The 25,044-nt window shown below is 39.4% G+C and overlaps 1 protein-coding gene across 1 annotated transcript in view; it reads right to left on the bottom strand.

Moving 5' to 3' along the window:
- ulk4 (unc-51 like kinase 4) overlaps positions 1-25,044 on the bottom strand; it is a 117,540-nt gene that overhangs the window by 20,190 nt on the left and 72,306 nt on the right. The window contains exons 32-34 of the mRNA XM_017700417.2: positions 21,293-21,398; positions 10,362-10,528; positions 5,284-5,373 (exon numbers count right to left, since the gene is read on the bottom strand). Of these exons, the coding sequence (XP_017555906.1) occupies positions 5,284-5,373; positions 10,362-10,528; positions 21,293-21,398 (363 nt within the window). The remainder of the gene's footprint in view (positions 1-5,283; positions 5,374-10,361; positions 10,529-21,292; positions 21,399-25,044) is intronic.

Genomic DNA, 25,044 nt, shown 5'->3' on the forward strand with positions numbered 1-25,044 from the left:
TAAGGTGAGTAGAGAGCTAGACATCCTTGTGTCATATAGCTTATAGGTCAGATGATACATGTTGGATTATTATCAGAATTTGTCAGGCATGTACCTCTTAGCATTTACGAAACTAGGCTTATATTACACTAAATCCTCCCTAGACGTCTTTAGCTGTGCTCGGTCACACTGGTAGAGGACTTTAAGAAAACAACTGTCCTACTTCTATAGTGGCTGGATAGTCTTTATATTCTATATTCTGCTGAAATCCAGTCTCACATGGCCCACACATGACTTCCACAATACACACACACACACACACACACACACACACACACACACACACACACACACACACACACACACACACACACACACACACAAGCCAATAGCAATAATTTCACCATGGCTTGCCTTAGCCATTTCTTGATTCACTTAAAAAATGACAGTATCTGAAACATGTTCTCCATTTCTTCAAATAAAATTACAGTTACACTCTTGTCCCGGACAGTACAGTCGATCAAGACTAGTGAGTACAGTGCAATAAAGTGCAGAATGTTACATTTAAGGAAGTTTAATTTAAGGACATGGGGTGCATAATAAAGGTGCAAGTGTTCGTCTACATAATCCTCACATTTCAGAGGACCATGAGTAAACTGAATATATCAATATAAACTATAAAACTATAATCAATAAATCATTAATATAAACTATAAATGTAAAAGTGCCATGTTTATTACTGAACAATCTGTTCTATTAGGCATTTATAAACTATTATTTAATGCTGATTTAATTATTAATGTATTACATGCACAATACTGTGCAAAAGTCAGAGACATTCTTCCATTTGTTTTATTTCCAGTCAAAACAGCAATTACGTTCAACAATATTTTTTCAGGAGGAAGTTAAATGTAAGATAGTCCACTTGCATAAAGAATGGGAAAGTCAAACAAAAATAAAAGAAAAAACTGGAGGATGGAATACTGGAGTTTATGGGACTCCTAACAACATTACAAAACCACTATCATATCAACAGTGCTTAAACTTTTCACCTTTGAAAAATAAGAGAAAATCAAACTTGCTTCAGATCTGAAAACATCCACAGGTGGATCGTTCAAAGAATGCATCCAACTTCTAAGACTGAGCTTTGGAGGTGTGGAAAAACACATTTCTTTCATAAATAAAATCTTCTGGGGGGGGGAAAACAAAAACAAAATAAACAAAAAAAACAAAAGACAGACGCTGTAAAAAAAAAAAAAAAGAAAAAAAAAAGGACACAGTAAATGCTGAAAATAATTATATATGTTTAGTTTTTGAGGCCTCTGTGCAAGTTTCTGTTAAATGTGTATTCTGCTTTTTTTTTCCTAACACTGAACTTCTACTTAATGGCCAACTAAGTAATGAATGATGGTCTCTGACTTTTGCACAGTACTGTATTTGTCAAAGAACATGTTTTTCATTAAAAAGAAAATATTATGAAAGCAGTTTTTAAATAGCCATCCACATCGTTGTTGGTGGACTCACTTTAACTCCATCTTGAATGATGGAGAGGCCTTTTTGCAAAAGTGAACTTTAAGCACTGAGGCACTCCTATGCAAGCCTGCAAATTCACCGTTTCTCTATTTCATGAAAAGTGTCTACCAAGTAGATCTGACTGAATTCCATAATAAATGGTCTTAAGAATTTGAACACCCATTAGCATTCCTATTACTTTACCAGTTATGAAGTAACCGCTTTTGTAAGTGGGGACTGAATGTTTGTATAAAAAAACTCAACTGCAGAGTAGTCAATGTTGAAAGTAGTCAAAATATTCTTCATAGAACAAATCAAAACCAGATGACAGCAGCATGTCACCAGCTGAATACACAGTCTTTTATGCGTGTGTGAATGTCTGGCTGTGTGTTTCAGAGAGAAGGCTTGAGAGACATGTAGGAAGGGGAAAAGCAAGAAAAAGTGTTTCACAAGAGAGAAATGAAAGCCACTCTGGTGTCTGCATAGCAATACATTTTGCTGTATAATCTCACAGATTGCATGGAGGAACAGGCCAAGAGGGCAGCTGCTCTAAAGCTCTGTGTAGGGGATGGCACTGCAACCTGCCCAGGGCGATGCATCATGGGCCCTCTGCTTACCCTCACTTTGTATGTATGTGCGAATCTACATGCACCAGTTTTCTACTCATTCTTTCTTTCAAACTGCTCTGATAGCAGAGATTTGACAAAAATAACAAAACAACAGCCTTCATACATACACAGTCAGTAACACACTGAGCACTACAGGAGGACAGGCCAGTAGAGTGCATTTGATCGGTCCCAAATGAACCCTTTCAGAAGCATACTGTAATTGAATATGATTTCCCACTCACAGCTCCATGTTGTTCTGAAGAAAAAAGTGAAGAATTTCTGTTAGCAATCTGTACCACATTTATGTTTGTATGTAGAAGAGACAGTGGTGGACGAAGTACACAAATCAAGTACTTGAGGTAAAGTAGAGATACCCAAGGTAAAATATTACTCCAGTAAAAGTAGAAGTCCTTACTCTAGACCTCAACTTGAGTAAAAGTACAAATGTACTTAAGTATCAAAAGTACTTAAGTATCAAAAGTAAAAGAATTAAAAGATTAATTATGGCTCTAATGTCCTGTTATCATTTTTATAACAAGACTCGCTTCATGAACTCAGTTTAGGTGAAAGTCCTCCAGTGTCTCTCTTGGTAAACCAGTCTTTTAATAGAACGTCATTAATAAGTGACACTGATGTCTATTAAAATGATCATAAGCACAAAACACTGAAGGTAAACAGTTTCCATCAGGGAGAACCGAGTGGCTCTGACATCACTTTTTACAAACAAGCAAAGTTTCAGTTTAAGATTACTTTGTAAATTAGTTACAAATAGAATAAAAACTTGTGAAATTTGTGAACCTGAGTTTAAAACAAGTTTTCCTTTACTGTATTGATCTGTAGGTCTCTGTTCATAAACATAAACTAACCGAAACTAATTTACTATAAAATGAAAGTGTTTGTATGAATTCAGAAAAAAAGAAACACGCCAGTCACGACTGCATATGTGTACATATTTCTATATTGTGGTCTATTTACACAAAGTTAGGTTAGTTCATCATTTAGGTGACGTAAGTGCTCCCAAATTTTTACACTGCTGCACTGACTTTGAACCGTGTGCTTGCACTGGGTTGGTATGACCAACAGGTCAAAACAAGCTCAGACTGAAGTGACTGCTGTGCCCTGATTGGTGTTCTAGCTTTGCACTTCTTTGGTTTTGACATGTTACGTTTTTATACACACAAAAACCAATAGGTAAAAAGTAAGATATTTGACTTTAAGATGTAGTGGAGTGAAAGTAAAAAGTTGCCCAAAATAGAAATAAGTACAGATACACAAAAAAACTACTTAAGTACAGTAATGAATTACATTTACTTAGTTACTGTCCACCACTGAGAAGAGAAGATATCTTATTTTTTAATTTGGCAAAAAAGTTACTGTTGTGCATACAGTCTTGCTTATAAGGAAAGAAAAGCATTCTTGAAATGTTTCCCCAGTTTTTGTTATCTGTAGACATCAAAACAAATGGGAAAACTTGGAATATACTACGTAATTAATGATTAGCAATTAGTAATTACATTTAAACAGTTTAACACAATTCCGATATTGAGTCTGTAGTTCTAACACATACTTTTAGCTGAAGGTGAAGCATAGATTTGGGCAGAACACCTAGCATTCTGTAAAGTAGTAGCTAATTAGTAAATATACTAATATAAACTAATATAGTTTATAACTAATATAAAAGTTACAATTTTTATTCTTCATGGAAATTTTCTGAAATTCTCCACTTTTTTCTCAACTGCTGCTCCCACAATCGCACGAGCAAGCACAACACCAATTCTAAGCTTTACTTGTGAATACTGTGCATTAAAATTATTCTGCGTTCTTAAAAAAAAGTAGCTGCATTCTGAGCACTTCTTTTAAAAAATGTACTGTGGACTGAATACAGATATTCTCTCTCTGTACTCTGAATATGTATTCCAAATACTTTTCCATATACAAAATATATTCCATTAAATTCCAATCCTAGCAAAGCAAGTGAGCCGTGCAAGTGGTGTTCGGGATTTAGATATTCAGCACAGTGTTTAATGATGGTCCTCTCACTGCTCTGCCTATCAGTGCCCTGGAACTCAGCTACTACAGGTTTGCTTAGGGAGAGAGGGAGAGAGAGGGAGAGCGAGGGAGAGCGAGAGACAGAGAGAGACAGAGAGAGAGAGAGAGAGAGAGAGAGAGACGAACTGTTTTCTGGTCCTTCATGTGACAACAGAGAGGATAATGCAGGACACCACTGTGTCTGTGTGTGGGTGTTCAAGGGTGGATGGTGCCCTAGGGGCAGATGAACAGAATGTCTCTCCAGGGTTCTCTTTTAGAAATGAATTTGTTTTTTTTTTTGGGGGGGGGGTTGTGAAGAGGTGCAAACAGATTGCATTTTAGGCCTCATGCCTAATACAGAACCACAACCCCAAGGTCTGTACTGTTGTAGAATGCCATCAAAATATATTTCCATATATTATGTTACCATTATTAAATTTTATTTTGTCTGGTAAGATATCTAATATTATAAACATGATTTGGTCGCTTTACATAATTCACGCAGTAGAGGTTAGGAAATGCATGCAAAATATGAAGCTTGTGGTGTAACTTTCCTAGAGTTTACAGAAATATCTACTTGGAAAAATACTGATTTGTATAAGACTGGGTTTGTGCTGAAAGGGGAGCTGTACTATGTCCATGAGAATGAAACTGGTCACTGGTCATTGGTAGGGAAAGATGTCAAAGTTGTTCTCTCATACTGCCACTCTGCAATGTAGCAGTCAGTCAGGCACCATTTTGCTTTGACTGCATGACATATTCTGAACAAATAATACAGCTCAGCACAGGACAAGGATAGGAAGATGATCAAACGTACAGATGTGGACAAAATAATAGAAAAACTAGGAACCTCTAATGAAATGGTTATATGGTAATTTGATCACATTTTCCTGCTTAAAACAATGCAAAAGAATTGCTGTGTATACATACCAATTCCAATATATGCTTAGCATTGAGGCAGCTTCAAGTTATTTGTTAATCACCAATGATGATTGCATCAGCATATCAAACAGGTCTACAGCCAGTCTTATTGATCTCACACACTGCTTGGTGTTTCTATCATTTTGCCTCCCACTACGTACAACATTTCAACATGCAACACTAGCTTTTGCTAACATGCATAAATACACACATACATTCTCACACAAAGACTGACCATTTGAATGAGGTGACTGTTGAGGCTGGTCAGCGGCTTGTTGACAAGCAAGAGCTCTTCTGCTGCTTCTGTGTCTCCATTACTTCCAGACTTCAAAGAAAGAGAGAGAAACTGTTAACATCACTGAAGAAATTACATTTATTTCTTGTCAGTATAGTACAGCAGATAAATTAGAACATGTTTACTGTTGGCACTGGAACAACTGACCAAATGAATAAGGCTAATATAACAATGACAATGAAAACTGAAGTAATTGTTGATAACAAGGTGTTTATGAAACAGTAGTAGTAAGCAATCGTTTATTATTTATTATTATTATTATTATTATTATTATTAGTATTAGTAGTAGTAGTAGTATTAGTAGTAGTAGTAGTAGTAGTAGTAGGAGCAGCTGTTCATAAAATTAGCTTTGGATCAGACTTTAATTATTTGATTTGGCCACTTGATTGCCCAGAAGGTGATGCTGGCTTGTACTGGAAATATGCTTCTTATTTCCCAAACTGAGGGATTTCAGCTTAACAGCGCTCCATGCCCAGGCAAGCACAAGGCAATGGCAGGGCACACTGGATAAACACAGAGAACCAGACCCGTCACTCACTGGGGTAAAGGTTAGCACATAATGACTTGTTTTGAGTCAGAGTGGTTACATGTGTACACTCTCTGAAAGAAAACCACTCATGTAGTGTCGAGAAGTTGAGTGGCTTCAGTTGATGCTATTTTTAACTGAAATGCTGCTTGGAGTCTGTGCACTGCCCAGCCGTGCCACTGTTGTGCCAAAATGCATGCAGCAGACTGTCTGCAACCACCTCAATAACAATAACAACCTCCTACTCTATTAGCAGGGCTGACAGCAGGAGATACTTAGTTTTGCGAATGGGGGGGGAGAAAGAGACCATCATAGAAAACAGAGAGAGAGAGAGAGAGAGAGAGAGAGAGAGAGAGAGAGAGAGAGTAGAGAGAGAGAGTAGAGAGAGAGTAGAGAGAGAGTAGAGAGAAAGAGAGACAGAGAGAGAGTAGAGAGAGAGAGAGAGAGAGAGAGAGAGAGAGACAGAGAGAGAGTAGAGAGAGAGAGAGAGAGAGAGAGAGAGAGAGAGAGAGAGAGAGAGAGAGAGAGAGAGAGAGAGAGAGAGACAGAGAGAGAGTAGAGAGAGAGAGAGAGAGAGAGAGAGAGAGAGAGAGAGAGAGAGAGAGAGAGACAGAGAGAGAGAGAGAGAGAGAGAGAGAGAGACAGAGAGACAGAGAGAGAGAGAGAGATGGAGAGACAGAGAGAGAGAGAGAGAGAGTAGAGAGAGAGAGAGAGAGTAGAGAGAGAGACAGAGAGACAGAGACAGAGAGAGAGAGAGAGAGAGAGAGAGAGAGAGAGAGAGAGAGAGTAGAGAGAGAGAGAGAGAGAGAGAGAGAGAGAGAGAGAGAGACAGAGAGACAGACAGAGAGAGAGAGAGAGAGAGAGAGAGAGAGAGAGAGAGAGAGAGTAGAGAGAGAGAGAGAGAGAGAGAGAGTAGAGAGAGAGAGAGACAGAGAGAGGGAGAGAGAGTAGAGAGAGAGAGAGACAGAGAGAGAGAGAGATTTTGGTTTAAAATAGACACAAACAACACAAAACACTGTGAAACTTTGTATATGGCAGCAGTCAGCGAGAGCCGTGCTAAACTGAGAGTGAAGCTTATGGTTCAGCAGAGTTCAGTTTCTTCCTCTCCTGTGCCTGATTTCAGAGTCCTATTCCTGCTCATATTTCTACCGGGTGTTCTGGAAAACGTCAGAGACTGACAGTCTGGGACAACATGATTATTCCCGGCAGACGTGATCATATGGAATTTGCCACTTCCACAATTAAACTTTCCTTATTCATTTCAAATATAAATGACAGCCTGACACACTGAATAGACACTAGGAGAGGGAAGGAGGGATGAAAAAGAGAGAGAAGGGGAGGGTGGGTAAGAGAGAGGGAGGTGAGCAGGAAGAAATTCTAGGAATGACTTTCCTTATCATTACCACCCAAATGAATTTGGGTTTTGCAGATGCTTTTTAATGAGCTTTGCATTTTCAGAGAAAATTGATTTCCATTACGTATTCTTCTTTGCAGTGTCCGTGCATAAATATGTATGGAAGCAAGTGGGGCAGAAGACAAAGAGCTGAAGCAGGGTAATGAGGGCCAATGGGAGAAGCAGGATGGTACTCAGAGGGGAGGGGGACCTTGTGAATCCTCTGTGTTAGAAGTCCAACTTTTCTCTGCTCTTTCCCATGGGCCTTGTGGAGACACCACACACAGGTGCACACAGCACTACTGGAACTGAGAGTGTGGGCTATAAAGACCAACCTAAATGCAGTCCTGGGGCATACAATCTGGTCCAGTGTTTGAACAGTGACAATTTTTGTAATTTTTTCCTCTGCACACCACCACAATGGATTTGTAATGAAGTAGTCAATATATGATTGAGGTGTAGACTTTCTGCTTTAAGTCAAGGCATCTAACAAAAATACTGCATTAACAGTTTAGGAATTACAGCTATTTTTATGTAGCCCCTCCATTTTCACAAGCTTAAAAGTAACTGGACAAACTAACATAACTATAAATACAAGGATTGTTTCTAATATTTGGATGCAAATCATTTGCTGCCTGAAGTCTGGAACCCATGGTCATCACCTCCACTGAGATGCTTTGCTAGGCCTTTAATGCAGTCATCTTTGGTTGCTGCTTGTTTGTGGGTCTTTCTGCCTTCAGTTTTGTCTTCAGCAAGTCAAAAACATGCTCAATTTGGTTGAGGTCATTATCCATCTGTTATGTGATGTGCCGTCCTAGTTTTGCAGTATTTGACAGAATCAGAGCAGAAAGTGTAGCTCTACACACTTCAGAATTCATCCTGCTATTTCTATCGGCAGTTACATCATCAATAAACACCAGTGACTCAGGTCCATTAGCAGCCATACATGTCCATGCCATAACACTGCCTCCACCATGTTTAACAGATGATGTGGCATGCTTCGGATTATGAGCCCTTTTCCTCTCCATACCTTAAGATAATCTTGCTTTCATGTGTCCAAATAATCTCCAAAATTTGGCAGACTTGTTTAGATGTTTTTTAGCAAAGTCTAATCTGGCCATTCTGTTCTTGAGTGTTACCAGTGGTTTGCATCTTCAGGTAAACTCTGTAATTAATTACATGAAAACATCTCTTGACTGTAGACTTGTAGACAATGATATGCCAACCTCCCCTAGAATGTCCTTGACATGTCCTTAAGATCTTGTGACAGGGGTTTTCTACACCACAAAAAATTTGCAATCATCCACTTTAGCTTCTATAGTATTCCAGGCCCTTTTGTGCTGCTGAGCTCGCCAGTGCATTCTTTCCTTTTAAGAATGTACCAATATTTTATTGGGACTGTCTTGAACTTTCTGCTGTCTAGATTTGTTAGATTGATAGATTTGTTTAGTGTCTTCAGCCTAATGATGGCCTCCTTTACTTGCACTGATACCTCTTTGGACTGCACATTGAGTTCCCATGAATAGCTATCAAATGCATTTTTAACACTTGGAATCAACTCCAGACTTTTTATCGCCTTAATCTGTCATGATCTAATGAGGGAACAGGCCACACCTGGCCATAAAACTGCTTATCAGTCAACTATTTAACTACGTATGAGCACGTGAAAATGGATGGTAATCCAATATTTTTGCTAAACCCTTGAATTAAAGCTGAAAGTATATATATATATATATTATATTGATTGTTTCCTTTCAAATCAATTGTGGTATTGTACAGAGCCAAAATTGTTAAAACATTTAATAAAAATATAGATTTCTTTTAGCTGCCTTTGTAAAATAGGCTGTAGATATCTTACTGTCCACCCGTGTACATCACTGTCTGCTTTTAGTAGCCAGCAGCAGTCCTGTAGTTCAGATTCTCAATGTCTTGGCTCAGGACTTGGTGCATGGCAATTTGAAATTGTTCATAGACAGAGCTCTGTGCTAGGGCAGCATTTGCACAGTGTGAGCATATAAATCAAAGGCTTTGTCCATACACCATGGACTATTTAAAATGCACAGTGTGAGTCACCAAATATCACGATTTCTAAAATCTTACAAAGCAATGGTCTCAGACGTGATTCCTGTTGTCACTGCGCTCCAAAGATTGTTGCTGAATGCTCAGAACTGTCCTCAAAATGTTTGTTACATTTTGGGAAAAACCACAACAGAGATGGTGGTGAAATCACTATCGTAGCCTAACAGCTTATTAATGCTCTATAATGATTAATTGTTTTAACAGTAAAAAAGAATAAATACATAATTTTTACTAAACCGTTTAAAATGAAGTTTGTCCTCTCTAGTTCTCTATCAATTCTCTTTCCCAACATGCCAGTAATCGGCTTCAAAGCATTGTCATTGAGTTACTCATCACCCATATCCAATTACATCGCCATATCGCACAGACCAAATGTGCATGAATATAAAAGCACACACACAGGCACTTTCAAACAACTACACAGGCACTCTCAAAAATGAGTTAATAAAGTATTAATTAATTAATGAGCATTAACGAATAAGTTGAAGGTAGTGATGTTTATGTTTGTGTTCTATATTTCGTCATACCTCTTAAATGACCACTGTTAATCATAAAATATATAATGAGTAAATTTAGTAGACACTAGCTGCAGCCTGTAATCCTCACAGCTGTAGAGGCTGGCAGCAGCTCAGAGTGGAAATGTGACAAGCACAGTGACGATTCTATTCTGGTCTTATTTGCATGCCAGTTGTCATTGCATAACAATGTAATCGTCAGTTAGGAGAGGACCCAGACATGAACCTCCTAACAGCACGCCTAGGGCGACAGAGGCAGGGAGAGACTCCCCAAGGGCGAGAGAGAGAAAGAGAAAGAGAGTGAGAGAGGGAGAGAGAAAGAGAGAGAGAGGGAGAGAGAGAGAAAGAGAGAGAAAAGTGGGGCTGACACTAGACAGCTACAGAGTGAGAGATGTTTACTGATCAGAGCAATGGAAAGTAAGGGGGGAAGAGAATGTCAGTTAGCGAGAGAAAGAGGTAGTGAGTGAGTAAGTATGTAAGAGAGAAAGACAGAGAGCACTGTTACCTGCAGAGCCAGTCGGACCACGGAGGACAGATGTTTGAGCAGGCAGTAGATGATGTCCAGCAGGGAAAGAAGAAGAGAGCTGCAGCTCTTGACTCCTGAACGCTCTTCTTTCTCTATATCCAACACTGCAGCTTCCACAAACACACCACACACCAGCTCAATGATACCTACAGAGACACAAACACACAATCCTCTATTACACTTTTGCGCGTGTGCGCACACACACACACACACACACACACACACACACACACACACACACACAGTCATGCATCACAATCATTTTGGTACGTGGTTGCTGAGGCTCGCTTTCCTTCGGCCCCAAGAGCATAGCTGAAGTCAGGTCTCAGACATGTGCAGAGACAGATCCCAGAAGGGGCTATGATTACATATTTGCACTTTCCGCACACTTTTCATCACCTCTTAGCCAAATAATTCTGACTCATTTACAGTTAGGATGGCATCCTTATTCTCGCTGCAGGTTTGCTCTGAGGAGTTTTGTCAGAGATTTCCCTCATTTTGCAAAAGGACAGTTCATGAGCTGTTTGATCAGGCTGAAGTCAGGGCTTCGCACAGGTGAGTCAAGTTCTTACACACCAACCTCAGCAAACCATTTCTTTTTGGATCTCGCTTTGTGCAAAGGGGAATTGTCATGCTGAAACAGGAAAGAGCTGTTTCCCAAACTGTTGCTGAAAAGCTGAAAGCACACAACTTCCTAGAATGTAATTGCCTGCTATAGCATTAAGATCTCTCCAGCCTTCAGGGAAATAAGGGCCCAGCTCAAACCATAAAAAAATTCCATCAAACTTTACGTTGCCAGTATACATTCCGTTATGTAGCGTTCTCCTGGCATCTGCCAAACTCAGATTTTTCCTGTCACACTACCAGTTGGTGAAGCGTGATTTATTGTTCCAAAGAACTAGTTTCTACTGCTCCAGACAAGCAGTTCTCGTACTGACATAGTTCCTTAAAGGTGAGTTTTATGCACTGTGCACTTCAGCACATGGTGATCCCATTTTTTGAGTCTGTGTGTCCTACTGCACTTAGACCTTTCCACTTCACAATAACAGCACTTCAGGGCTGAATGACTTATTCAACTGCTAATGATGAAGATGGCTGTGTGCTTGACTGTCCACCTGTTAGTAATAGATGTGCCCAAAACAAACAAACCTACTAAATAGAAAGGATGTTCATGCATTTCTGGCATGCATTTCATGCATGAACTACAATGGCTAAAAATGTTACATACAGTGTACTGAAGCTGTCAGTCGAATATTTTGGGGATGGACAATTTTCATGTAACATCAACTAGAGAACAAGGCCCTCTCAGGATAATGAGGTGCATAGCCTTAAGTACCATTTGCCTTAAAGTAATGAAATTCATGCAATTCTCTGTGATCCAAAATGTCTTTAGCTTTGTGCACCCTGCATGCCTAATTCATCAGATACTTGCTTGAAAGTAAAATGGACTTCATGTAGTTTCTGAAAGGGTATAACATATTGATATCTATAAAAAACGATGACGCACATGCCATAGCTAAAATACTTAAATTACTTTCTTTTGTGTCCTTTCACATTAGTATCACATTTAGGTAGAAAGTGTGGCTTTCAGAATTCCTTAAACTCAACACAAACATGATGACAATAAAATGACAAATTTACCACTACCTCAATTTACTGACAAGATATTCCAATGCCTACCATGGCAAAAAAAACTTTTTGCATTTAGCTAAATTACAAAGGGTTGCTTGTGTGTTATAGCGTGCTGTTAACAATGGGACAGAAGTTTCCATTACATGTTTGCTACGTTAGCTTCTTAGCTCTACTGCAAAGCTATAATAAAAAAATTGCAGACACTAAACATGTCTTAGCTGATTAACAACATCAGGTGTTAGGAGAAGTTTCATTTGGTTTAAATTGGATTTTGTTTGCAAACTATCACTATCTACGATGCCACATACAAATTAAACCACAAAAACAGAAACCTCCGAGATGTGACACTCAAACTGAATCATAACAGGCAGGAGTGGGCTCGGTCTTTGTCATATCAAACATTCATCTCCCATCTACAGACCTCAAGGACAGCTAACCACTGTTGAGCTGGCACTGCAATTGTCTTTATTCGTCACCAGAGGAGTGAAACATTAGACCTTGAGTTTTATTGACTTTGGATTAATTCAGCGCAATCTCTAACTCTAAAGATTGCTGTGATCCAGGGAGGCAATCACATGAATTCACACTATGCTGATCTATGAAGAAGTTAAAAAAAAAAAAAAAAAAAAAAAAAAAAAATCACCATCTTCTGGCTATGAATTCTGTTTAACATTCATCAATACAATACAATTGAGATACAAATCACAAAAATGCCTTTTTCTCTCGTTCCAGACCAATTATAAGGTTTCTGAAAGATATCATCTTTCATCATAGAACACGGAACCTTTGCTGCCTTCACTCCTTTCCATTTTTTTATTTCTTCCACTGGCATTGTTAAAATATTAAGACTGTATGAATAATCTGTTCATCTTGAAATAATAACCTCTCCTGTCTCCCTGCTCTGCAAGGTCCAGCCCGTCACCTCGGATCATGGGAGGCACTTGAACTGCAGGATGGTATCTGAATGCATGCACGGCCCACATGAAACAGACTCTCTTCACAACCAGTAAAGCAAAGCTGAAATATTTCCATGACCACAGGCTGAGCACCGTTTGGCGAGGAGTCTTTACCCACTCAATGAAAGGGCAGCTGTTAATGTGCAACGCTACATCAGATGAGAAGCTCCAGGCAAAAAAAAAAAAAAAGAGTTAAAGTCAGGATGGTATATGTTATCATTATGATCATTTACATCATGATATGCTTTCCTGAGTATATTATGGGTACTCATTAGTACATCTGGAATACTAGAATACCACATAAATCAGAAAACAGCAGATTTATATGAATTATAAGGAGTCTGTAACAACAACAACAACCAGTGTACATTAACTGCTTAAGCTGCACAGTAATAAATAACTTGTATGGATATCAGTCCATTACACCATTAAATTATTTAATTCATGCATCTTTAATCAATATTTTTGCTTCCCTGGTGCTTCTTAAATAGCTTATTTTTGAGCTCTGTAATAAATATGTATTGTGAGAATGTCTTCAAGTGTTGTGATGTTATGTTTTGCCATATTGCTTACTCTTACATTAAAGCATTCCTTGGTGGATGCTGATATAACTGCGAATTATATGCAATAAAACATTAATTTTCAGTATGGCAATGTTGACAAATAACTGAAGATAGTGCTCAATCAGCAGAAAGTGGTTTGCCTAGCTGACATTCGCTTACATTCGATAACTCTCCAGGGGTAGTTCAATGGGTTAACAGACAGAGACCAAGACAGAGAGATGAGCAAAGTTAAAAAAGCATCACATTCAAACAGAAGGCGCATTCAGAAAGCAAACTGTAGCATAAAAACAAAACACTTTCTCGCTATGGGGAGTATCACCAATTCACTGCACAAAACTGAGGCAAAGCAGTGACAGCACAATCAATAAAATAAAGCTTCTATTGAAAGGATGCTCTCACTACACCATGCACCCTATAGGGCTGGTCTCTATAGAACGGTGAACGCAAGCTGAGTATACACCCTGTACACCCTGAGAATGAACATACAGGCCATCAAGACTGAGGAATGTGGATGAGAGAGGATGTATTTGTGCCCATGTTATTGTATGTGCTTAGCTAAGAAAGTGCCTTTCAAAAGTATCTGGTCCCTTCCTGAGGCTTTTAGATCTTTAAACAGAATGCAATAGTTGACAAAGAGAACCCTTCAAAAACAAAACACATTTTAGGTTTATTCATTTATTGTTGTTACTCAAATGAACCAAATTTAATTGATAGAGATTTTAGCTGATTGAATACAGTCAGCCTTGAATACAACCAGCACTGCTGAATGCAAATGTCACTCATATTACAGTTTATCATCAGAGTGATACAGTTGAAACTTTTAACAAGCACACTAAAGGCCATGATCAAAAGAAAACCCAAAAGAGATGAGAAAACAAATCTGCTGAAATGTACCAGTCTGGAAAGGGTTACAGAACTGTTTGTGTTTCTAGGACATCATTGAACCACAGTGAGATAAACACAAAATGAGAACCCTAACAACATCGGCAAATCTCCCCTGGATCTTCCAAAATGTCCTGAAAGGCACAGAAGTAAATCAACCAGGATGTCACAGAAGGTTCCAAGAGACCATCCAAGCAAAGGTCTCTCTAGCCTTTGAAAGATCTGGGTTCAACAGTAAAGAAGGGACTGGTCAAAAGTGGTATTTATGAAACAGCAGCAAGGCAGAAAACACTGCTAATCAAAAGAAATATCAATGTTCATCTCACAATTGTAAAAAACACACAGATAATCCAAAAGCCTATTGGGATAATGTTTGAGGGAAAAAATGACCCAAGGCATATTTTCTTGGATAATGCAGGTCCCTTTACACCAGTACATATCTCTATGGCTGAAAAGAAAATAAATGAAACGTTTTAGAGCAGAATAGCCATATTCTTGATTTGACCCCAGTAGGAATGCACTATCTGAAAGAGCCCCAAACAAGTGGTCCAATGCTCAAAAACCTACTAATATTTCTGAATTAAAGCAGTTCTGCAAAGTAGAGAGTGCTCAAATTCCTCCATAACAATGTCTTGGAATGCTGAAAGGAAGCTGATATCAAATAACAAGAAATGTTGCAGTAAGTGCTGCTAAACAGGACCATAACTACGGTAAAACCTTTTATGAGACCCATTCTGTATAAAATTGACCAACATCTCATTATAAACTAATGGCAGAATATGTGCATCACACCATCTGTCAATTTCTCTTTTAGGCTTTTTTTTCTTTTTCTATTTTTAAACCTAACCATTTCTTCTTTTTACCCATCCATAATTGTCATTTACCTTTTCCTTGCATTTGTTCCTTTTATATCCCTCCATTCTTTCATACACTTCATTATTGTGCCATAAACTGATTTAACTTCAGCTATCCCCTTTAAAATCATTTAATTAAATCATTTGACTATTTATTTACATGCTTATTTTCAGCTGGAAATGCATGTTGAATACTATACTAAATCAGGTGAGTTTAGCAATGATTTTATTTCATTTACTGTTCTCATGCTGTCCATTTGTGTTTTTCTTGTTCTCGATCCTCATTGATTACTGAAAAGGCATACATTAAACATACGTTCTAAAAGTATGTTTCTATCTCACTCCAGCTAATGGGGAGCCAGGCTTTGAATACTGCTAACCAGACCTAACACAGCCAAATGTACTTGCAGATTTTGTAATCATGTTATGTGATACTGTGCCATCAATGCACAGGTTATCAGCCTGTGATCTAACAGAGCAACATTATGCATGGGAATTCTAATTCACTTATTATGGGTGTTTACAATCTACAGGCACAATCAGTGAATTACCCTCACAACCTCTTAGATTTATATCATAGATATGCTATATGTTATCTTACAGTATGAGTGCTGCATAGCTGTAATGTTACACCTCGAGATGTCAAAGTTATTTGGAGTAATGTACCATCTCCTACAGTGGTAAACACAGCAGGTGGTTATGTCTATGTACAAACCCCAGCTGTTCTGAGGTCAGTGAAGAACCCATCACTGCTGATTGTATAGCCACACTGAGTCTCATAGAACTCTTCTGAAACTTCCAAGGACCTCAATGTCCTAACATTAGAACATGACAGATGCTGATAAAGAACTTAAGGCTTAAGGTAATGGGGTTACAACGATTGCTAAGCAGTAACTGGAAGGCGAATTGTAAAAAGGCAAAGCTTGGCAAATTGATTGGCCATGACACAGTGACAGTGCTCACAGAAAACAATCAAATTTTATTATCTCAAAAATACAGCATAATAGTCTATCCCCGTTTGATTATGTAGGCCTGTTATACCTATGGCTACCGCATAATCAGAAAAGTGCTATTTCTACATGAAATCTCATGAATTGAGATATTAAGATCCATGAAAGAAAAATCTTTGAGAATACTGAGGTCTGCAAAACTGAAATGAATCAAGACCTCATAGCTAGTTTTGGCCAAGCTGCTAAAGGTCATGAAACAGGTCATTAATTTTAAGGGGGCAGTTACCTTTTCACATGGGTGATTCACAGGTTAGATCTTTGCAAAAATAAACAGATAATAATTTTAAAAATGTGTTTTTGTTAGCTAAGGATCCCTTTATTTAATATCATTTAAAAAATAATTTATAATTATAAAATAATTTATAATTCATAATTTTGTTAAAAAAAACATTCACTGTAACAGACAATAACATGAAGGACACAGCAGTGTAAAAGTAGGTCTAAAACTGGGACTTGTGTGTATGTGTGTTGGGCTGTGGTGGAGTTGAGTCACATGAATTATTGTCTCAATTCATTTTTGCAGCCCAGTAATCAGTAGTCTCCATTTTCCTGATTACAACAGATATAATAGTGGTAGCTACCTCTGTTGAGACACACATAATTTTACAGCTGCATTAGTATCCATCGTCCCCAATACAAAACAGAGCCAGAATAGAGAATACAGCCTAGAGAAGCCACAATTAAGTTCCAGCACAAAAAATTCACTCAGTGTGAAAGTGCCAGAAGACTGGATATGTATATGAAAAAATACATGCAGACTCACAAACAAGTAGAAGTGTTGAGTTAGCAAATATAAACATGTTAAGTGAGCTGTGAGTGAGCAAGACTTCACAAAACTTGAAGTATAAAGAGGCTGCTGCAAGACACTGAATATTTATGCTTACAGCTGTGCACTTGCATTTGAGAACAATTTTTTGAGGTGAATTTACTGCCATTACTTCCAGTCAAATGATCCACACAAATAATACTTTAGGTCGTAGACGCTTCGGGAAGTATGCAAAACAAACATGTCAGCAGTTCACAAATCATCTGAAAAAATTTCTCACACTCTCAGTACTGCAGTCAGGGAGCAAAATGTGACAACAGAGTACAGGCTACAACAGTGAACCCCAGCACCTCATATATAAATGTCTGATTAATGGCTCAGAGGGCACGGTGCAGGCCCATATTTCATTAGGAAATCAAAGGGCTGGAGTGACCGAGTCGTCATTTCTAAATGAAACAGCAGAGCTTCAGGAGGCACTTTTCCCTCTGCAGTAGGATAGCAGAAGAGAGGAAGCGGAGAGAGGCCCTCATGAAGCCTGCATCTTCTTTTCTCTCTCTGTCTGTCTCTCAGTCTCTCTCTCCCTCAGGGATCTTATCTTTCACTCTGGCAAATCTCACCAATTATAAAACTCATCTCCTTTTCTGTCCATCTCCCTCCCTTCCTCTCCTTCTTTCACATGCTTTTTTCCTTTTCTTTTTCTATCTCTCACCCTCCACTCTCAGTACCTCTCTTCCTCTCCCTCACTCTTTCGCTCCCTCCCTTCCTCCTCTTTTCCCTCCTGCAATCCTCCGTCCCACATCCATGGCTTTCTAGTCACACCTAAAAGGGCCAATTATAGCATGCTTTCTCTCCTCACTCCCTTCTCGAGCGGGGAGTGCAGAGTGTTAGCCAGAGCTAGTGAGATAGCGCTAATTGTCAGGGTTATATTTAGTGCTGGGTCAGGCCTTCCTGAGAGGGGGAGCTGATAAGGTGCATAATGACGATGGTTGGTTGAGGTGGCCTGTGTGTGACCCTACGCTGTAATGAGTGGAGCTTGGTCTAATGCTGGCCCGCAGCACAGCCCCCCACTACTAGAGCACTCATGGGGGGAAGAGCTGTGTATGATGTGGAGAAACGTTTTGTACATGCCACCACAGGAAAGTGGGCACTTACAGTAGTGTATGTTGATGCTGGACATGTATGAATGCTTATTTGTACCAATTCCTACCACTCTCTACTCTTTTCATTTACCTTTTGAAAACTGGAGATATTACTGAGATCAAAGAATGACCAAAACATGGCACAATGCAAACAACTTTTTTTCATTCTACAGAACAAGAGTGCACACGATAATTTGATCAAATTTAAATCCTTGTTAAATACTGGAGGTCTACAAAACAATGGAAACACCACATGAAGCCCCTAGCAAACCCCAGCAACACTGCTGTGTCAGATAAAATCGCAGCAGTGCAACACAGTACAAGACCCTTGGAGTAGAGGGAGGATATGGATGTGCACGGCTAATTGAGTGTTCGGTTAACCGCTTGAGGTGCCAGCATCAAATACTGTATTCAGATATTCATTCTGTTTTAGACCATACATTGTTATGGTTTTGCTCATATTTGTAAGCGTATTTTACAAGAGAAGACAGATGTATCATGGCTTTATTGCTACACAGAAACAGTGGAAATGTATGTCTCTAACAAGCTTACACATTGGCACATTGTCCACTAAAAAGAAAAGACTTTGTGTAAGATGACAAGTCTTCATCAGCATCAAGTTTTGGTCCACTTAGCTTAGAGGCAGCCTCTGTTACTCATCCAAGACAAAAAAAAATCCTTTCAATAATTAAATGTTTTCAAATGTCTTCCTATACTTGCTACTGATTTCTTCATTCTTCATTAACACCATTCTTTATACCTAAAACTGTAAGCCTCCAGTTTCAGGTCTATGTTGATTAAATCCTTTATTTTCACCTTTTTTTTTGTTTGTTGGTTTTCTTCCAGGCGGTTTACCAAATATTCATTCCTTAACCCTTGCAGATACTCAAATATCCAAATTATAAGGAATGTGCATCCCTAGTCTACAGTCAGTAACTCTATACCTATAAAGTGCACCTACACTCTGAGAAAAAAAAGGTATGACACTGTCACTGGGGAAGTACCTTTTTTGTCACTGTGGTGGTACCCTCATGGGTACATCTCAGTACCTTTAGTCAGGGAACATAATTGTACCATAATCCACCAAAATGATCTTTTCTAAGTTGTATTGACTTCACACACACCCCATCTCGCCTCCAGGATTTTTATTTTATTGTTCTGTTTTAAAACATTAGTTTATAAAAAGATACAAATGTCTACTTTTCCACTGAGAAAAACGTACTTAAGGTACACAATTGGACCTTAAAACCGCTGTTGCACCTTTGAGGGTACGCTTACATTGTTTGTACGTTGATAAACGAATCATGTACCTGCATGGCACCTTTATTTCTAACAGTGTATAAAGTGCACAATGAATGTACCTGATAAAATGAGAATACCATGTAACCAGCCCTTTAAGATTTGTTTTTGTACACTTCACATACTGCAACATCATACTGGTATGTTTTTATAATACTCTACATAGTACACTGCACAGTAAACAGCATTTGAGAAATGGCTCATTTGTGTCTTTTTGTGAGTCATCAAAATGCATGGGTGATTTTAAAAAGTGTTTATTTGTGTATTGCTATGTGTGGTGCTGTGTGTTTTGCAGCAGAGTTTGTGTCTTTACATATCAGTTGTGTGTGTCTACAGAGTTTTTCAGTATACAAAAATGAATAAATAAATAAATAAACAAATAAATAAAAAGGAGTTTTCCCCAGTTGGTGTGTGGGGAGTGTAGCCACCATTGCTGATGGTGTTGTGTTGGACAAAAGGCCCAGAAGCTCCCAATTCGCTATGCATTCGGACATTCAGGTCTCCATTTCTCAGTGTTCTGAAGTTTACTGCAACCACACACAAAAATATTCGCACTCAAAATAATAAAGTTTTCATTCCTAACACCTTACACCATCTAATCACACTTAGAGGTGAAAGGTTTTCCCTGTGACTTCATACCCATTTTTCAGAATGTCTCAATGTCTGTGCATGTCTCAATGGAGTAATACTTGGCTTACTGCCCCTCTGAGCCTGTGTATGTGCACAATCCCCTGTATATCTTTGTGTGTGAGACTTAGTTCAGGCTTCTTTTCTTCCAAAGTGCCCCCCTCATTCTGTACCGTGTTGAATGTGGAGTGTGTGTGTGAATCTCTGACTCATCTCTCCTTGCTCGAAACAAACATTGAACACAGGCGTGTGTGCGCGCACCTCAGAGTCAGACTTGTTCTAGCATGCAGCGCTAACGGGCTAATGGAGAACCAGTGGAGCGCTGCTGCTAACACACAGGCCTAAAACTGTCAACATGAGCATGGCTAAAGGAATCCATTATTCAATAATTCAGCACAGGGAGCAAAGAGCGGGAAGCAGGGAGCAGGAGGCGAGCGGGCTGAGTATTCGGTGGTCGAAAAACAATACAACTGTGGAAAAAAGAAGAGAAATCAGATTCCAATGTTTATAGATGAGAGAGGGAGCAAGAGAGCTACCCAGTGGTTGGCTAGGTTGCATCAGATGAGAGCAGAGAGAGAGGCAGGGAGGTACAGAGAGTACGCAAGAGCGAGTGAGCAAGCTAAAGAGAGCAAGATAGGGATGGAGAGGGAGGGAGGGAGAAAGAGAGAGAATGAGAGAGTGAGCATGTCTAAGATTGTCTGTAGCCATGCTACAGGATGAGGGGGAGAGTTGAGCTGAGCAGATGCGGGCTGCAGGGCCAAGCCCACACACACTAGCGCACTGATAAAAGGACTCCTGACTGACGGAAACCCTCAAAAAGCCAGCTGAACGCCCTCACCCTTTCCCCTTTACTATCACTCACTGAGAGTCAGTCAGGCTACCCACGCTGCGCAGACACACACACACACACACACACACACACACACACACACACACACACATACACCATGCACTCAGACAGTAAGATGAGAGCAATAAGGGTCTGCTAATGGAATGAAAACACACTCAACCAAGCAAAACAAGAGCAGCCCTCTGAACACAGGGCCTTTTCATGTGTGCGTGCGTGCAGCTTTGTCTGAGTTTGTCTGGGTGAACAGAATAGGCTTGCATCTGCTCCACAGAAAACCATGAACCATGTGGCTCTATTTCATGATGAGGAGTGGTTGTAGTTGTTTAAAGTACCTTGCTGGTAGAAGGGCTGGAGATCTGTGTCCTTCTGTCCAATCAGATTGGAGAGAAGAGCCATGGCATGCTGCATGGTGCCACCGAGGATGTTATTCTGGTGCTCCTATGGAAACAAGCAAGCAAAAGTAGGAATACACTTCGATCATGTCCTGAAGAAAATGCACAAGGATGTTAAACATGCTCAAGCTTTTGGGCTCTGGGCACTTTATTAACCACTTAAAACTTTTAATCGTTTCAGTGCCGCTGCTTCTGAACCCCCCCCCCCCCCCTTTCCCCTCTATTCTCTTTTCGTCTTTCCAGTCTGTCAGTGTTAGAAACAAGTTAATAGTTTCACATGCAAATGTCTGACCCTGCTCAATCAAGCTTTTAGTGTGGTGAGCCAAACAAATGCTTCTGAAGTATTTGAATTAATGTATCAACAGATGAGCATGAGACTTTGTAAAAACATCCTGCGTGGACATTTTAGAAAAAAAAAAATGGAAGATTGGAAAACCAGTGCTCTGTTTTTGACTATACAAAGGTTGCCTGAAGAATAGTAAGAGAATCACGGGTGCTGTCAGTAGTAATGGTCTTGGTCCAGCTTCTCAATCATACTGTACGTCATCTTTGCTCAAAGCAGAGCTCTGAGGCTAAGGAAAGAGACAGGAGCAGTGGGGAAGGCCAAAGGTGGAGCGTCTCACTCAGGACCTGTGTCCTGATACTGGGGTTGTGGAGACTTGCTAATCATGCAATAGGCTTGGGTTCAGAGGCAGATTAGAAGCAAAATAAGCAGACAACGCTGCAAGGCAAAAGGGCAGGAAAAGGATTGAGGAAAATCAATAGAAGCTTTAATTAGAGGTCTGTGTAAGTCTGGTGAGAGAGAGAGAGAGAGAGAGAGAGAGAGAGAGAGAGAGAGAGAGAGAGAGAGAGAGAGAGAGAGAGAGAGAGAGAGAGAGAGAGAGAGAGAGAGAGAGAGAGATATTGTGGCTCTAAAAGATGCGGAGAAGCAGCACTGTCTCAGGGGACTCTCCCTCCAAAAGGGCCGCAACCACAGGCTGCAGAGGAACTTTCAATGCCCAGAAATAATTGTATTTTATGCTTTATTTGCGCCTGGAGCCTGGTGATGGGTGGGGTGGAGGGGTCACGCATGCATGAGTAACCAAAACTTCAGTCCTTACATAAGTAAATTACATACAGAGAGAGAGAGATGATGAGGAGCCACTCAGCATCCAGGCTGTTAAACAGCTTGTTCCAACACAAAACAGCAGGCTGCACGTCAACCAGAAGAACTAATGAAATGGAAAAAATGGAACCTTCATCCTGGAAGCATTGCATTAAATGTAGCTCATTATTATATGATATCTCCTTACTTTATATATGCAATGCAAGCTTATTTGCTGTAGAAACCTTATTTTAAAAGCCAGCCCTGCTGTATTTATAGTAACCAGCTATGAAATGTCAGTTTCAGATAGGAACACTAAGGTATTTCATACAAGATTACATTTGTTTCACGAGTGATCTCAATGTAACGCAACATTCATTTCATCATTGTGTAGTCCGACACACTTCACATGGTACAGGTGTATAACACTAATAAAATACAGAGGAATATTCAATACATGACAGTGCTTTATTCCATGTAACTCTAAATAAATATAGTAGTCTGGTATTGAGCTCTGAGCTCACAGCAAATGCAGAATGCACACTCTCCTCATATTGACAGCTGGAGCTAAAAGCAGTCTGAACACTTTTGTTCCTTTCTCAGAAAACGTGTGCAAGCAGCTTCACTCTCCCTCTCAGCTCACCGGAACATCAGTGGCCTATCTTTTCAGAGTGATCCATACTGTCAGGTGACATCACATTCAATAAAAGCCGTAGGCACACAGAGACAGAGGCAGGCTTATGTTACAGTAAACCGTCTAGAGAGCACAGAGCCTGCAGAGGAAGACTGATCTAGGATCAGTGTGGTGGTTTAGCTGATACTGACCTTAGAGAAGAGAAAAGAAAAAAAAAATAACATAAACCTTATTTATACTTCTCTACTAGATGTGGATCATAGGACCCCTGGGTTAAAGAATAAACAAATAGCATGCTAATAAAAAGTTTACCCTCTTAAGTATATTAGTAGGAACACATGATGCAAACCTCCAGAACTTTCAGTTAAATCACAGTGATCTTATCAGATCTCCAAAATACAGCACTATTCATCATCATTCTAGTCTTTCAGTCATACCAATGGGATTCCTCTCAGTTCAGCAAAAAACTTCAAATCTTTAGTGAGTGCTCATTAACGAAGAGTAAACAGGTCCTGAAGCCCAGTAGATGTATGGCAGTAAACTGTGAGGGCAGGCACTATAGATGCACTGTGCTCAAAGGGGATCTAAATAAGCTTCTGTATTCACTGAGATGGTCTAATGAGTCAATGCCAATCACACTCTCTCTCTCTCTCATTAATGATCAGTCATTCACTACGATCTTCGGGTCGCTTTCATGTTTTCCGAGAGCTTGTGAAACAGAATCGGTAGCAGCACAGAGCTTCTGAGTTGGAATAAGATTCAAATGAAAAGACTGACTGGTGCAGTCTATTTAATGAAACAAATACCAATTCTATTTGATTTAATTTACCCTCAAAGTCAAAGGGGCTTTCGATGGAAAAAAGTAAGACATGGTGGGAAGTGGATAGCGCTTCACCATACAGGATTTCACTCCCCAAATTACAAGAGCGCTTTGATATTATAAAACTTCAACTGCAACACTGTAACTGGAGTAGCATTTAGATTCCTTTCTGAATATCATAGCCCTGACAATGCAAGTGCAGCCATCATACTAGACTAACTCTAGTAATTGTTATAGCATATCTAACTGAAATATCACTGGGGTATAAGGCTGTAAATATGTAAATGTAAAGCTTTCAGTGTGGAGTGTAGATATTCAAGGCTGCTTACTCTGACCTGCTCTTCTGGTTTGTTTTACTAGACTTCATCTCTGGCTAGCAAGCCAACATCTTTGACTGTGTTCCTGAGGGACCCACCACAGCTAACTGCAGCAGTTAGAAACCCAAGGCAGTTGTAGAAAATTAATCAAAGAACTTAGTTATGACTCAGAGGTTGTAGGTCCAATACCAAGTGACTGCTAATGCCACTGTGCCCTCAAGAACAGTACTTAATTCCACAATGCTCCACAGGGACTGTTGCACAAAGAGTTGCCTCGACAAAATGGGTCTAAAACTAAAAGTACTTTCAAACATGAGGCATATTTATGTAATATATTTTCAGATATATTTTCTTAGAAATCAAGCATGTACAGTGTAAGAGTTTTGGGGAAACTTGAATATTGAGTTTTAATCTGTGATTATTTCTGCACTTCAAATAATGACTGCACATCAAGGACTCAATGAAATACCGCAGAAATATTCATTTAGTCTTCGGAGCTGGTAGCAATTTAGTGATGTATATGCTGAGAAAATTAAATTTCAGTTAGGCGAAAATAAATCCTGGAATTTTAGATTATATTAATCTTGCAAAGTGGTTTTTATGTAATGCTAAATTTTCAGTTCAACTAATGATTTCATGTCAAGGACTCTAGCTGAAGTTCTTTATAACTGCCATGCTGCTGGTTAGTTTGGAAATGATCATCCATCAAATATTCATATATGATTTCTGCCAAAATGTGAAGGCAGCAATAACAGCTGTCTTCCACACAGCTACTCACATGCACTGAAGTGTCTTTCTCATGGTGGCATATTGGATAAGGAGCAGCCTGGGCACCGC

Source organism: Pygocentrus nattereri, chromosome 3 (assembly GCF_015220715.1).
Source record: "Pygocentrus nattereri isolate fPygNat1 chromosome 3, fPygNat1.pri, whole genome shotgun sequence".
Classification (NCBI taxonomy): Eukaryota; Metazoa; Chordata; class Actinopteri; order Characiformes; family Serrasalmidae; genus Pygocentrus; species Pygocentrus nattereri.